Consider the following 13,241-nt stretch of genomic DNA (forward strand, 5'->3'; position numbering starts at 1 on the left):
ATCTCATCACATCATTTATACTCTTGATATACACAAATGATTAACTGTCTTGGTGATATTTCATCTTTTAACAGCATTTATTTCTCCTTCATGTCCTTTTTCATATTCTGTATGTGCACAGTTTGGAATCTGATTCACGTTTAATCAATATTATCATCAATAAAGTGAAAAACAAGCTTGTTGTTGTACTTTTATCTCTACTTGTCATCAGGTTACATGTGTTAACAGCCATTTTAGCCCCAGAAAGCAGAGAAAAGACTTCCTGCAGGGGTTGAACAGCAGCAGATCTGAATCTGGTCTCTGTGGTTATTAGGACTCATCAAAACTGCTGACAGCCAATCACAGGGGTTTTCCTGCAGCTGTGTGGGTTCCTGCTCTGCAGCCTCCGCGTCGTGAGCTGTGGCTTTTCACTTTAACACCACCGTGACAGTTACAAGCAGCCACTGCTGCACACGGTCCGGGGACGTGGGGGAGGTCGGGGGGGCAGGAACATCGTATACATTCAGACTTTCTAACCAGTTACTGGATTTTACTGAAGCGTTAAGCTTTATATCAGTTTCGTGTACAATGGCATTTTCTTAAGATTAAGTTGTTTTTTATCATTAAACAAATTTTCTGAGTCATTTCTCTCAGATATGATCAAATAAAAGTTATGGGGTGAAAAATCCACCACTTCTACTCGTGCTGTGTTGCAGGGAAACGTGTAAAACAGCATCTTCAACCCTGGTCCTCGGGGCTCCTGTCCTGTGTTGTGCCACAATCTGGGTGCTGGTTCAGTTATTAGAGAGTTTTTAAAAACTGTCTTACAATAGTTATTAATAATTAATAAAGAAGATGACTTATCAAAATCAATTATCAAATTGAATCAATCTAAACGGGGCACCACCTGACTTATCAGGAAATAATAACTAATCAGCTAAATCAGTCTCAAAGTAGCTGTTATTCCATACAGTCTGTTGCCAGGGGTGGTGTTACAGAATAACAGTGAAGGAAGGAGTTTGAGCACAGACCTTTACAACCAGCAACTGTGACAAATATGTATAAAATAAACACAAACAACTTCTCTCATTCAAGTTAAACAGAATTGATTTACACAAGTGTTAAAAGATAGTGAAACAACACTTGGGATAAATTCTGATGCCTAAACTACACATAAACATCAACTAACTAAACATTAAACACAAACTGCAGATAATATACGTGTGTGTGTGTGTGTGTGTGTGTGTGTGTGTGTGTGTGTGTGTGTGTGTGTGCGTGTGCGTGTGCGTATGTGTTTGTGTGTGTGAAACACTCGCGGATACGACTTGGTGGGGCCCTACCCCCTGTAGCCCACCCACGGCTTGGGGCCCTGAATCCTCGTGGGGCCATTTTGCTGGGCCCTGCAAAGTTTTATGCTTTAAAGTGGCTCAGGAGCCTTCCCTGATGCTCCTCATACTTTTATCTCACAGGGCCTCACGAGGTCAAAATATGGAAATGTGTGTGTGAAGTGTGTGTGCTCACTGCCACCCTGTGGTGACGGGATGCAACTGCAGCCCACACACACACTTCCGGGAGTTTGTGTGATATTAGCCAATAGGATGTTAGCTAATGTTAAAGACCATTTCTGGAACGTTTTCACATTTCTTTGACTAAATTAAAATGCTATTAATAATCTGATGATACATTAAATGTAAGAACAAATCATTTTTTCATTCTCATATAATAATAATGATAATATCATTATTCGGTCAGATTAATATGATTTGACGAGTGAGCCCCCCTGGAGCAGAGGAGACTACAGTCAGTCACAACACACAATAGAAATAAAGTTTTTTGGAAATAAATATTTTTTTAAAAGACCAATGTGTTCATGTGTGATATTGTAACGTTAACAGTGAGCAGCGCCGAGTTATCTGTAAACAGTGAGGGTGGAGGGTGGAGAGTGAGTTGATAGTTCAGGGGTCCTGGTTGGGCTGAGGGTGGAGAGTTAGTTGATAGTTCAGGGGTCCTGGTGGGGGGGAGGGTGAGGGTGGAGGGAGAGGGTGGGAGTGAGGGTGGAGGGTGAGTTGATAGTTCAGGGGTCCTGGTGGGGGTGAGGGTGGCTGGTGAGGATGGGGGGTGGAGGTGGAGGGTGGAGGGTGAGTTGATAGTTCAGGGGTCGTGGTGGGGGTGAGGGTGGCTGGTGAGGATGGGGGGTGGAGGGTGAGGGTGGATGGTGGAGGTGGAGGGTGGAGGGTGGAGGGTGAGTTGATAGTTCAGGGGTCCTGGTGGGGGTGAGGGTGGAGGGTGGAGGGTAAGTTGATAGTTCAGGGGTCCTGGTGGGGGTGAAGGTGGAGGGTGAGGGGAGGCTATGATAATGAGGCTCTGTGCTGATTGGCTGCTTGAATAACGTGTAGCAGGGGAGGGAACAAAGCCTCGCTCCAGCCAGAAGAGCCGGCTGCGTACACAAAGCGTGTCTCATGCGAGGGAGCTTCGGCGACAAAATAAATTCCGTTGCTTTTGTTTTTTTTGTATTGGACTGTCCTAACTGGCCGCTATTTTAACGGTTTCAGTGTGGACAGAGAGCGTCCGATGTCACGCAGCTCGACGCGATAGTCGGACGCTGGCATGCAGTTATGACACGGTGTAAACGGATCTTAAAGCCTGATTTACGGTTCTGCGCTAAATCGACGCGTACCCTATGCCGTAGGCTCTGCGTTGGTGTAAAGCGGAACCATAAATAAGCCTTTAGTTCCCTGAAGACGGAACGGGTCACCTCATCTTCACACTAATTCACACAGGAACATTTAATTGAATTCTAAACAGGTACACCACAGTTCTTTACCCCGATTCCTAATAATTTCTTATGTTACAAAACAAATGAATCATAAAGAAATCACAACACTGAATTTTCACAAATGGCAACTTTATTGTTAAAAAAATAAAAGAACATAAGTTGTATATAAATAACATCTATACACTATTGCTGGCTCAAGGAAGGGCCGCGTGTCTTCTGAAGGTGTCGTTGAACAGCTTCAGGTGCATTGCTTGGAAGATCTGAAACCATGAACAGAAGAAAAATGTATTACTAATAGAGCTCCAGTGTTACCTAACGAGTGAGTGGCTCCGTTAAGTAACACTGGAGACGCCGGAGCCGCTCACGCGTCCGGTCCAGTGAGGCGCCCCGGTGCTCCGGAGCGAAATACTTAGCCCATGCAAAGATCATACTTGTAGACAAATATCGATAACATAAAAAATTAACGTCACTTACCGCTGACTCGTGTGCAGTTGCCGGGTCCGTACTGTGGGCACTGATCCTTTTATGAGGGTAAATGTCGATGCAAAAGGTGTCCCTTGCTGTGGAAACAGTCACAGCTTCTGAACAATGGCGGAAGCTCCAGCCGGCGGAGTTGGTTGTGGGCGTGGTTTGAGCAGCGCAGGCCGACCTATGGATTCTGCTCCTGTCGTTACCCCCCCACCCCAGCCTGTCCTTGTTCCCATGGTGGTCTTGGACGCACCCCAGCCTGTCCCTGTTCCAGTGGTGGTCTTGGACACACCCAGGTGTGTTATACATCAAAATGTGACGATGCACATAACTTTTCTCAGTCAAAAGCATTACCGTGGCGACGATAGACGCCAAAAAGCGCTCCCCCCCTTCATCTGACTGGTCCATATGTGATAGTTCCTACTTTCTGCCATAGCTTTTGAATCGTTTGACATAAAGACTTGTGGGTGGTGTCACCGTACTCGGTTTTGATACCTTGAACAAAATTGGTGCAAATTAGCCCCGCCCCTTCTTCTGATTGGTCCATATTTGATAGTCCCTATTTTCTGCCATAACTTTTGAATGGTTTGATATAGAGAGTCGTGGATGGTGTCAGCCTTTAAATGTCCAGGCCTGAAGACATCTACATGCAAGATGTTGGACCACCGTCATGTGCCCATGCGAACTGTGGACTGTTATTGAACATTTGGTGAATATGTGAAATCGACTTTAAAGTTGGCTCAATCTTCAGTCTGGGACCAGCTTCGAATGCCTCTTAAAACGGCTGCTTTGTGAAAAACTACAAAGACCAGTGTGCCTTGGGGGCGGCGCCTGAAGGGCGTGCGTCCAATCACTGGCCAGGCGCTGATGATGTTACCGCAGCCCGCGGAACGAAAAGGCTCGCCTTCTTTCTTCAAATCTCTTCTCTTCTGCTCTTCATCATCTCTGCATCCCCTCGCGCTCCAGCTTGGCTTCGTGCCAAAGTCATGTCGGAACAGACCGCAGGACACGCCGGCCTCGGATCATCCTGCCTGAAGATCCGTAGCGGTCTCCTGCGGCCCCGGAGCGCTGCGGCGCTGCCGGCTCTCGCTCCTACTAACCTTTTCTCTGTTTGAGTTATTTCGCCAGGAGGATCCGATCCTCCGGCAGCATGTCCACATCAGCCCGAGAAGCCAGATCCTCCTGCGTCCATGAAGCCTGCACCTCGGTGATGAAACGGGAGTGGCCCTGATTACAGTGGACTGTCCCGCACCTGGAGGCCGCTTCAAGAGGCTCCGTGGCGGGAAGGATCGGCACGGCTGTTGCACGTTGCAAGACTGTCTTTTCTTTTCAGAGTTGGAAGCAGGAGAGGGACTGAGGAGCCGCCCGCTACTGGAGAATCCCCGTCAGAAACGATCGGCGGTGGGATCAGAGCCGAGCCGAACCGAGGGGCCGTCTCGGACTGAAACCCCCGGCAGAACTCGATCAGCATCCGAAAGAGCCCGCAGCTTCCCAATTCGGAGGAGAAGAGGCGAGAGGTTTATGGTTCTGGGCGATCAGTTTAATTTAGAGCGGTTCAGAGCTAAATTTGCGTTTAATGTTTGGTTACCATATGTATATTACTGTGTAACGCCGGCAACTACCAGCATTATTGTTATTGCTAATTTTGTGGCGCCATTTTCGCCAGTTATCCATGGGTTTAAATACCGCACCGTCATCCGTCTCATTGCACATGGTGTGACGGGGCGCAGCCATCTTGCCGGCCACGTGCAGTCACGTTGTTTTGAGACACAGATGACCGGAAGATATGTATCACGTGTTTATTGTTTTGATCTCTTTTCCTTCATGCAGTTAACGTTTTATTCCTGTTTTCCTTATGGTAGTGTTTTATGTTTTAATGTAGTTTCCGGTCAGGATTTATTCAATGGTGTCGCTTTTCCACCTGCTTGACACCTCGATGTAAATACATTCTGAATGATTTTAATGACAGAAGTCGTTTGTGTTGTTTGCACATATTTTGTCACAGTGCTGGTTTGACAGAGTTAGAACCGAACTGGTAATGGCCTTCAATGGTTATAATGTAGAGATAATAGTAAAATGTAATACTCTGCAGAATAATCCCTATTTTTGAGACTTATTTTGCTGTTAAAAGTTATAATTTTCCTGGTTAAGCCCAGGTGGTGCCCCGAATAATTAAATCATTCTGAATAATTCAATTTGATAAATAATCTACTTTATTAATTATTAATAATAATTAATAACTCTTGATAACTGAAACAGCAGCCCCCAGCGGCCCCTACGTGTGTGTGAGGAACCAGCGGCCTCCCCACGTAAAAGGGGACAAGGCAAAACTGGAGCTTGGTGATGAGGTGTAAAAAGAACCTTGCAGAGCGTAGAATGCCAAAAAATAAGGCTTTTTATTGTAAAAAAGCACAAAGACATACAGGGGAAGGCAAAAACAATAGTCTTCAAAAATGGCACATGGGGCATAGCCTCGCAACAAGCTATCCCAAATCAGCAGACCCTCTTCCGGTATGCAGCTGCTGTTTATAAACCCAGGCAGGGTGGAGAGGTTGATTGGACCCAGGTGTGCCACAATCAGCAGAACCAGGCACACCTGTGTGCTGCTCCCCCGCAGACCACGCCCAATCCTCCACTCTGCCACACACATTAAAAAAAGGTCAGGTGAGAAGGGGAGGGGTTGCTCACTTTCTCACACTTCCCTCCCCCTCTGGAGTCTCGCCAACCCCGTTGCGAGACAGGAAAACGTCCATTTCCTCCGGTTGCCGGCCGCTTCCTCCCAGTTGCCGAGGACGCTTCCTCCCGGTATCCGAGGACGCTTCCTCCCGGTATCCGAGGACGCTTCCTCCCGGTATCCGAGGACGCTTCCTCCCGGTATCCGAGGATGCATCCTGCCGGTTACAGACCTCCTCCTGGTCACCGGGTCTCCCAGACTCCTCCTGGTCACCGGGTCTCCCAGACTCCTCCTGGTCACCGGGTCTCCCAGACTCCTCCTGGTCACCGGGTCTCCCAGACTCCTCCTGGTCACCGGGTCTCCCAGACTCCTGCTGGTCACCGGGTCTCCCAGACTCCTGCTGGTCACCGGGTATCCCAGACTCCTGCTGGTCACCGGGTCTCCCAGACTCCTCCTGGTCACCGGGTCTCCCAGACTCCTCCTGGTCACCGGGTCTCCCAGACTCCTCCTGGTCACCGGGTCTCCCAGACTCCTCCTGGTCACCGGGTCTCCCAGACTCCTCCTGGTCACCGGGTCTCCCAGACTCCTGCTGGTCACCGGGTCTCCCAGACTCCTGCTGGTCACCGGGTATCCCAGACTCCTGCTGGTCACCGGGTCTCCCAGACTCCTGCTGGTCACCGGGTCTCCCAGACTCCTGCTGGTCACCGGGTCTCCCAGACTCCGCCAAACCCACGGCGTCGCTTCCCACCTCTTCTCTCCAGTTTTCAGGTGGCGCCAAAGATCCCACTCCTGACACCAAATGTGAGGAACCAGAGCGGCCTCCCCACGTAAAAGGGGACAAGGCAAAACTGGAGCTGGGTGATGAGGTGTAAAAAGAACCTTGCAGAGCGTAGAATGCCAAAAAATAAGGCTTTTTATTGTAAAAAAGCACAAAGACATACAGGGGAAGGCAAAAACAATAGTCTTCAAAAATGGCAAATGGGGCATAGCCTCGCAACAAGCTATCCCAAATCAGCAGACCCTCTTCCGGTATGCAGCTGCTGTTTATAAACCCAGGCAGGGTGGAGAGGTTGATTGGACCCAGGTGTGCCACAATCAGCAGAACCAGGCACACCTGTGTGCTGCTCCCCCGCAGACCACGCCCAATCCTCCACTCTGCCACACACATTAAAAAAAAGTCAGGTGAGAAGGGGAGGGGTTGCTCACTTTCTCACAGTGTGGCACAACAGAGTCATACAAGCGCTTCCACTGCAGCCTGAATGTGCACAAGGGTGCGAGGGCCTGTTCATCGCTGCTTGCAGCTTTAGTTGTTTACTTTTATTTGATTTCCAATTAATTATGAATTGGTCCAGAGGGAGGGGCTTAGCAGTTAAAGGCCTCTGGCCACCAGGGATTTTGTTTTTGGGTTACTGAGTTTGGAGGTTGCTGCTGAACAGAGATGGTGTATATATCAGTGTGCATATTTTTTTCCTCAGTTTCTTTTCTTAGTTTAATTTGTTGGACGTCCGAGTTTCTTTTATTTTTTTGTCAATAAAATACCTTAATCTGCTTTAGCAAATCCAGCCATTTTTTTTCCCCTTGGACAATAACCCACAGTTTATGTAACGGATGGATGGATGGATGGATGGATGGATGGATGGATGGATGGATGGATGGATGGATGGATGGACAGATTGATGGATTGGTGACAGATGGACCGATGGTCTTCCAAAACTGGTGATTTCATGATTTCTTTCCAGGAGGTGGAAACTCTCAGGTCCTTCTACAGCTACAAGATTGCTTTAAAAACCCGTTTTAAATAGCATAATCTGCTTTGCTGATTGAAATTTTCAGGTACCGGTATTTAGTTTTAAATAAGTATAAGTGAGTAACAACAGCTTTGACCCACCACCCATCTGGATCCAGACCTGCAGTTCCTCTACTGACCACTAAGGTCTGGATCCAGACCTGCAGAAGTCCCACGGTAACGTGTCTGCTGTTCAAAGTTTTAATGATTCATCAACATAATCCAGTAAGAGTGTAGACATGTTTGTTTACATTTACAACTGTTTACAACCATAAGATGCTCATTGCATGTTTATACAACTAGTAATATTTCTGGTTAAAATCTATCGTGGGCAGCTGTGTGTAGTAGCAGTTGTGTATTTCCTCCACAGCTGTCCAACCACAAATAACAGTCTGTGATACTAAACTCAGAACAACCTGCATGTGTTTGTGGGAACATGAAGGTTTTAGTGCTTCTGCATCATGTGACCCAGACCGAGCTGTCAATCAGCAGCAGCAGCTTCTCTGTGGTCTGCAGGGGCTGATGGGAGTTTCCAGGAGCTGCTAGAAAGCAGCTTTTCCTGCTCTGGTCTCACAGCTCGTCCTTGTTGGGTCTGGGCTGCATCAGAGCTCCACTTCTCCCCAGGTTCACCAGAGGAAACACCACGGACCAAAATGCTTTTCCTCCCAGCTGCTGCTCTGTGCTGTCTGTGTTCAGGTGAGTGTTTCCAGCCAATCAGGAGCCCCCAAACTCCACCTGGAACACCGTCACACTGACCTTCACCTGTCTGTCTGTGTCTCTGCAGCGCTGGTTGCCATGGCAGCAGAGCTGGTTCAGGACGATGTAACACTGACCAGGAGAATTGGACAAAGTGTCTCCTTCAGCTGTGGACGAACTGATCAGTGTGATGGTGACTACATATTCTGGTATCAGAAAAAAGAAATGGAAACTTTCGGATTGATTTTCCCAATTGACATTAACTGTCAAACTTATTCAGGCAACAATCATCCTCAGGAAGCAGATTTCTCAGCTGAAAATACACAGAACGGTTGTTTGTTGAAGCTAAACAGAGTTAAACTGGATCATTCAGCCACCTACTACTGCATGTGTTGGAAGAGAGTCGCCCACAGTGAGAAAAGATCCCTGCAGCCTGAACAAAAACCTCCAGCTGAACAGATGTCACAGAACACAGTTTCAGATCAGAATCCCATAATAGTTTGGGTTTCGTAGAAGTTTAATTCTGTGTAACATCAGTATTTCAGGGAACTTTAAACAGCCACAACAACTAAATTATGTCCATATTTCCTCCCTCTGGAGAGCAGCTCTGACAGAGGAAATAAGCTGTTGCCGTGGCAACAATTACAGTCTGGGCGTTCAACGGCTGACAGGTTTTTGTACGAGTCTTTCTCACCGTGGGAGGATACGGGTACTACTTCATCTTTGGACCTGGAAGTAAACTGTATGTAACCGGTAAGAAGCAACACTTCTCTTCCTTCAGTTGTTTGATTGTAGAAGTTGAAAATGTGTTTAAAGTCAGTTTGAGCTGCTTCAGACTTTCCATGTTAGTTTGTTCATGTTTAGTAGAGAACTCATCATGCAGCCGTTGCTACAGAAGAGAAGCTCCATCATTTCTGGAAACATGTTTAAATGTCTCCCAACAACTAAACGTGTTCTTTATTTCTGCAAATATCTGAGATGTTACAAATATTGATGTTTGATCATCTCAGTAATTCTGGAGCATCTGCTGCTCTTTGAACACAAGACGACTTTGAGCTCAAATACAATTTAATAGTGATTTACAGCTGGATTTAGGAACGTTCCTGGAAAGATGGAACTGCAAATATATTCACTCAGAACTCTATTAAGTTCAGCAGTTGGACTGAATAAAGTAGCTGCTTAGTTCACGTGGAAGAGAAGAACTCATCTTTTTTTTTTTTTTTTTTTTTCAAAGTGAGAAGAACTCATCTTTATTCTTTATTATTATTACATTTATGGGCTATTTGAAATAAATATTTAATCAACAATTTAAATGACTTAAGTGAATATATTTGTATTTTGTTTTTTAATCTACGATTTAAATGGTTGATATATTTGAACATCTCCATTTATGTTATGAAAACTGATTTTTATGTATTAGGTTGGATTTCAATGATGTGTTTATATTAATTAATATTGGTTTAACTGTTAATTTGTGAATGTTGTTGAGAGGATCAGACACACAAACATGTTTTTAGTGATTAGACTAAAGAACGTCAGAGTAAAGACTTTATTTTCCTCCAGATGGAGTTGGTTTCAGAGTCAGAACAGTTCAAATTAGGACTCGGACAGTTTCAGAGATAAAACATGGAGCATAAAATATAAAACTACATAAAACCATTTAAACAAAGATCCTGGAACCAGAAGAAATAAAAATATATATATATATTAAATTGTGCATGTAAATTGTATTAGAAAGAAAAACATAAAATGTGATATTAATGTTCTATGATCTGAGTCCAACCAAAAGTGTTTAAAAATACAGATACATCTTCTAAAACAGTCATTAGTTCAGCGGTTAAATATAATTTAATCACTTTCATGTATAAAGCGTCTATTCCAACAGAAGTGTCTCCAGGATGTTTCCAGAGACCAGAACACGACCCCCGAGCAATTATGACATAAACAAGATTCTATATTCCAGATTCCCGTCTCCCACAGAGGACAGACGTGGACCAGCGGCTGTAGCCACAACATTGTTTTAGAGTCATAAATAGAACTGGTTCATCCCTCTCCCTCACCTGCACTCACACATATTCAGAGATGGATCATGTCTCTGTCTGTGTTTGTTGTTGTTGTTGAACAAAAATGAACTAAAGATGTTAGAAGAAGGACAATGTTGGTAAAATGACGTCCCTTCTGGCTTCTTCAGGAGTTAAGAGTTTGAGTTTTTTTCACGATATGTTTATTGTCGTTTTTTAAATGTATTCAACCATACAACATTACACACACATTACACAGACAAATACATACATTTAACTTGCACCATTCTCTATACAAAGGTAAATAATTATATTGGATTAACCAATTGGGAGGAAAAATAAAATGAATAAATGACACATAAAATTAAAAAATAGAATAAAATTATTACATTTACAAGTTGTTTTTACAGGTAAATCTTGCACTTTCATCTGTCATAATGTTCATATATGGTTCCCAGAGTTAGACAAAGTGTTTCCGTTTTCCCTTATCAATGTACGTTAGTCTTTCCAGTCCAATACAGTTAGAAAGCTCCTTATCCACATTCTCAATGTAGGAGGATCCAGACTTTTCCAACATGATGCAATAGCTCTCCTGGCCTGAAGAAGTTGGTGTAACGCGGAACCATAAATCAGCCTTGAGCAGCACTGAGGGGAGAGGGGAGGGGAGGAGGTGGAGCGGGGCTGTGGTCCCGTCTTTGCACAGGGTGTCTTGATGATTTGCAATTACAGGCTGAGCCTACCGTTAGTTTTTAAACTGTAAAAAGTGGGGGGGACAAAAACATGATTTTGAAAAGTGGGGGGCACATGTCCCCCCTGTCCCCAGTGGAAATTGCGAGACGTCTCATTCATCCTGACGCACAAAAAGGCTGCAGGAAACCGCTGCGCATGCTCAGCAGGCTCATTCATATGCAAAAACATACCATTTAGGGTATGAAGTGGGCATGTAGAGGGCGGGATATGAGGGGAATTGACCTGCGCAACCTTTTGGCTTTACGTGCACTTTTAGTATGAATCCTACGCACTCTTTTATAAAAGAGGCCCCAGAACTGTATATTGCTTTGATGTGGTTGAGCAGTTAAGAGTTAAAAGTTAGGATTGAATCTCCTGCCGGGAGGTGTTGACCACCAACGGCAGGTGAAGGATCATCAGGGGTGCAGACCTCTGCAGAAACACGTGTTGGCCTCAGTTTTGTAGCTGCATTGATGAGTGTTTAGTGATCAGAGTCCACGTGGTTTCCAGGATCAGGCTGAATGCTGGAAGCTGCTGCTGACTGTGTGAATGTGTGTGTGTCCAACTTCAGATGAGCAGGCAGTGAAGCCCGTGGTGAGCGTGTACCCAGCAGCATCCAGAGTCCACCTGGGGGGGGGCAGCTCCCTGCTGTGTGTGGCCTCAGCCATGTTTCCTCCTAGGGTCCGGTTCTCCTGGAAAAGACAGAAGAAGAACGGCCCGCTGGAGGACGTCCCCCCTGCCGAGGGAGAGCAGGTGGAGCTCAGAGAGCCGGGACGCAGCGCCTCCATCATGGTGGTCCACCGCCTCCATCAGGACACGTACAGATACAGCTGCTACGTCAAGCACGAGGGCGGCACGGTGGAGGTCCAGACACAAGGTGACGGAGGCTCGGTGACTGTGTTCAGCAGAGACTCAGCTTCACGTGGAGACGCTGTCAAAGACAGCAGAGGACGGACATATGTCCCTGCAACTCCCAACATTTTCCTTCTCTGTTTCAGAGCTTCCAGGTTCAGGGTTCTTCCAGACTGAGTGCAGGGTGAAGCTGCTCTGCCTGCTGTACACAGTGCTGACCCTGAAGAGTCTGCTGTACTGCTGTGGACTCTCTCTGCTGATGGTCCTCAGGAACAAGGGGTCGTCCACCAACTGAACACATGCTGACTGGTTTCTCTGATAATCTCACTCATCACATCATTTATACTCTTGATATACACAAATGATTAACCATCTTGGTGATATTTCTAATTTTTACAGCATTTATTTTTCCTTTTTTCCTTTTTAATATTCTGTATGCGCACAGTTTGGAATCTGATTCACGTTTAATCAATATTATCGTCAATAAAGTGGAAAAAAAAAAGCTTGTTGTTGTACTTTTATCTCTACTTGTTGCCAGGACTTCCTGCCCGGCGTGGGGCGGGGGGGGGGTTGAAAGCAGCAGATCTGCACCTGCTCTCTGTGGTTATTAGGACTCATCAAAACTGCTGACAGCCAATCACAGGGGTTTTCCTGCAGCTGTGTGGGTTCCTGCTCTGCAGCCTCCACGTCGTGAGCTGTGGCTTTTCACTTTAACACCACCGTGACAGTTACAAGCAGCCACTGCTGCACACGGTCCGGGGACGTGGGGGAGGTCGGGGGGGCAGGAACATCGTATGCATTCAGACTTTCTATGTATGTATGCAGTCATCAACCCTGGTCCTCGGGGCCCCAGTCCTGTGTTGTGCCACAAAGGGGGTGCTGGTTCAGTTATTTAAGAGTTAAATAACTGAACATAATAATCGTCTTATGATAGTTATTAATAATAAATAAAGAAGATGACTTATCATAACGAACAAGTCAAAACAGGGCACCACCTTACTTATCCGGAAATAATAACTTAACAGCAAAATCAGTCTCAAGGTTACTGTTATTCCATACATGCCAGCCTGTTGCCAGGGGTGGCGTTACAGAACGGAGTCCGAGCACAGACCTTTTCAACCAGCAGCTGTGACAAATATGTATAAAATAAACAAAAAACAACTTCTCTCATTCAAGTTAAACAGAAATTATTTACACAAGTGTTAAAAGATACTGAAACAACACTTGAGATAAATTAGGATGCCTAAACTCGACATAAAC

General features: G+C 45.7%; 1 protein-coding gene across 1 annotated transcript; it reads left to right on the plus strand.

Annotated features, from left to right (window-relative positions):
• The first annotated feature begins 8,164 nt into the window (after window positions 1–8,164).
• On the plus strand, window positions 8,165–12,464 carry LOC133451824 (immunoglobulin lambda-1 light chain-like). Its single transcript, XM_061730966.1, has 5 exons — window positions 8,165–8,379; window positions 8,468–8,791; window positions 9,082–9,132; window positions 11,701–12,026; window positions 12,070–12,464. The coding sequence occupies exons 1-5, from the start codon at window positions 8,337–8,339 to the stop codon at window positions 12,274–12,276; spliced, it is 951 nt and encodes a 316-aa protein (XP_061586950.1). The 5' UTR covers window positions 8,165–8,336; the 3' UTR covers window positions 12,277–12,464.
• The last annotated feature ends 777 nt before the right edge of the window (window positions 12,465–13,241 follow it).

Source organism: Cololabis saira, chromosome 10 (assembly GCF_033807715.1).
Source record: "Cololabis saira isolate AMF1-May2022 chromosome 10, fColSai1.1, whole genome shotgun sequence".
NCBI lineage: Eukaryota > Metazoa > Chordata > Actinopteri > Beloniformes > Belonidae > Cololabis > Cololabis saira.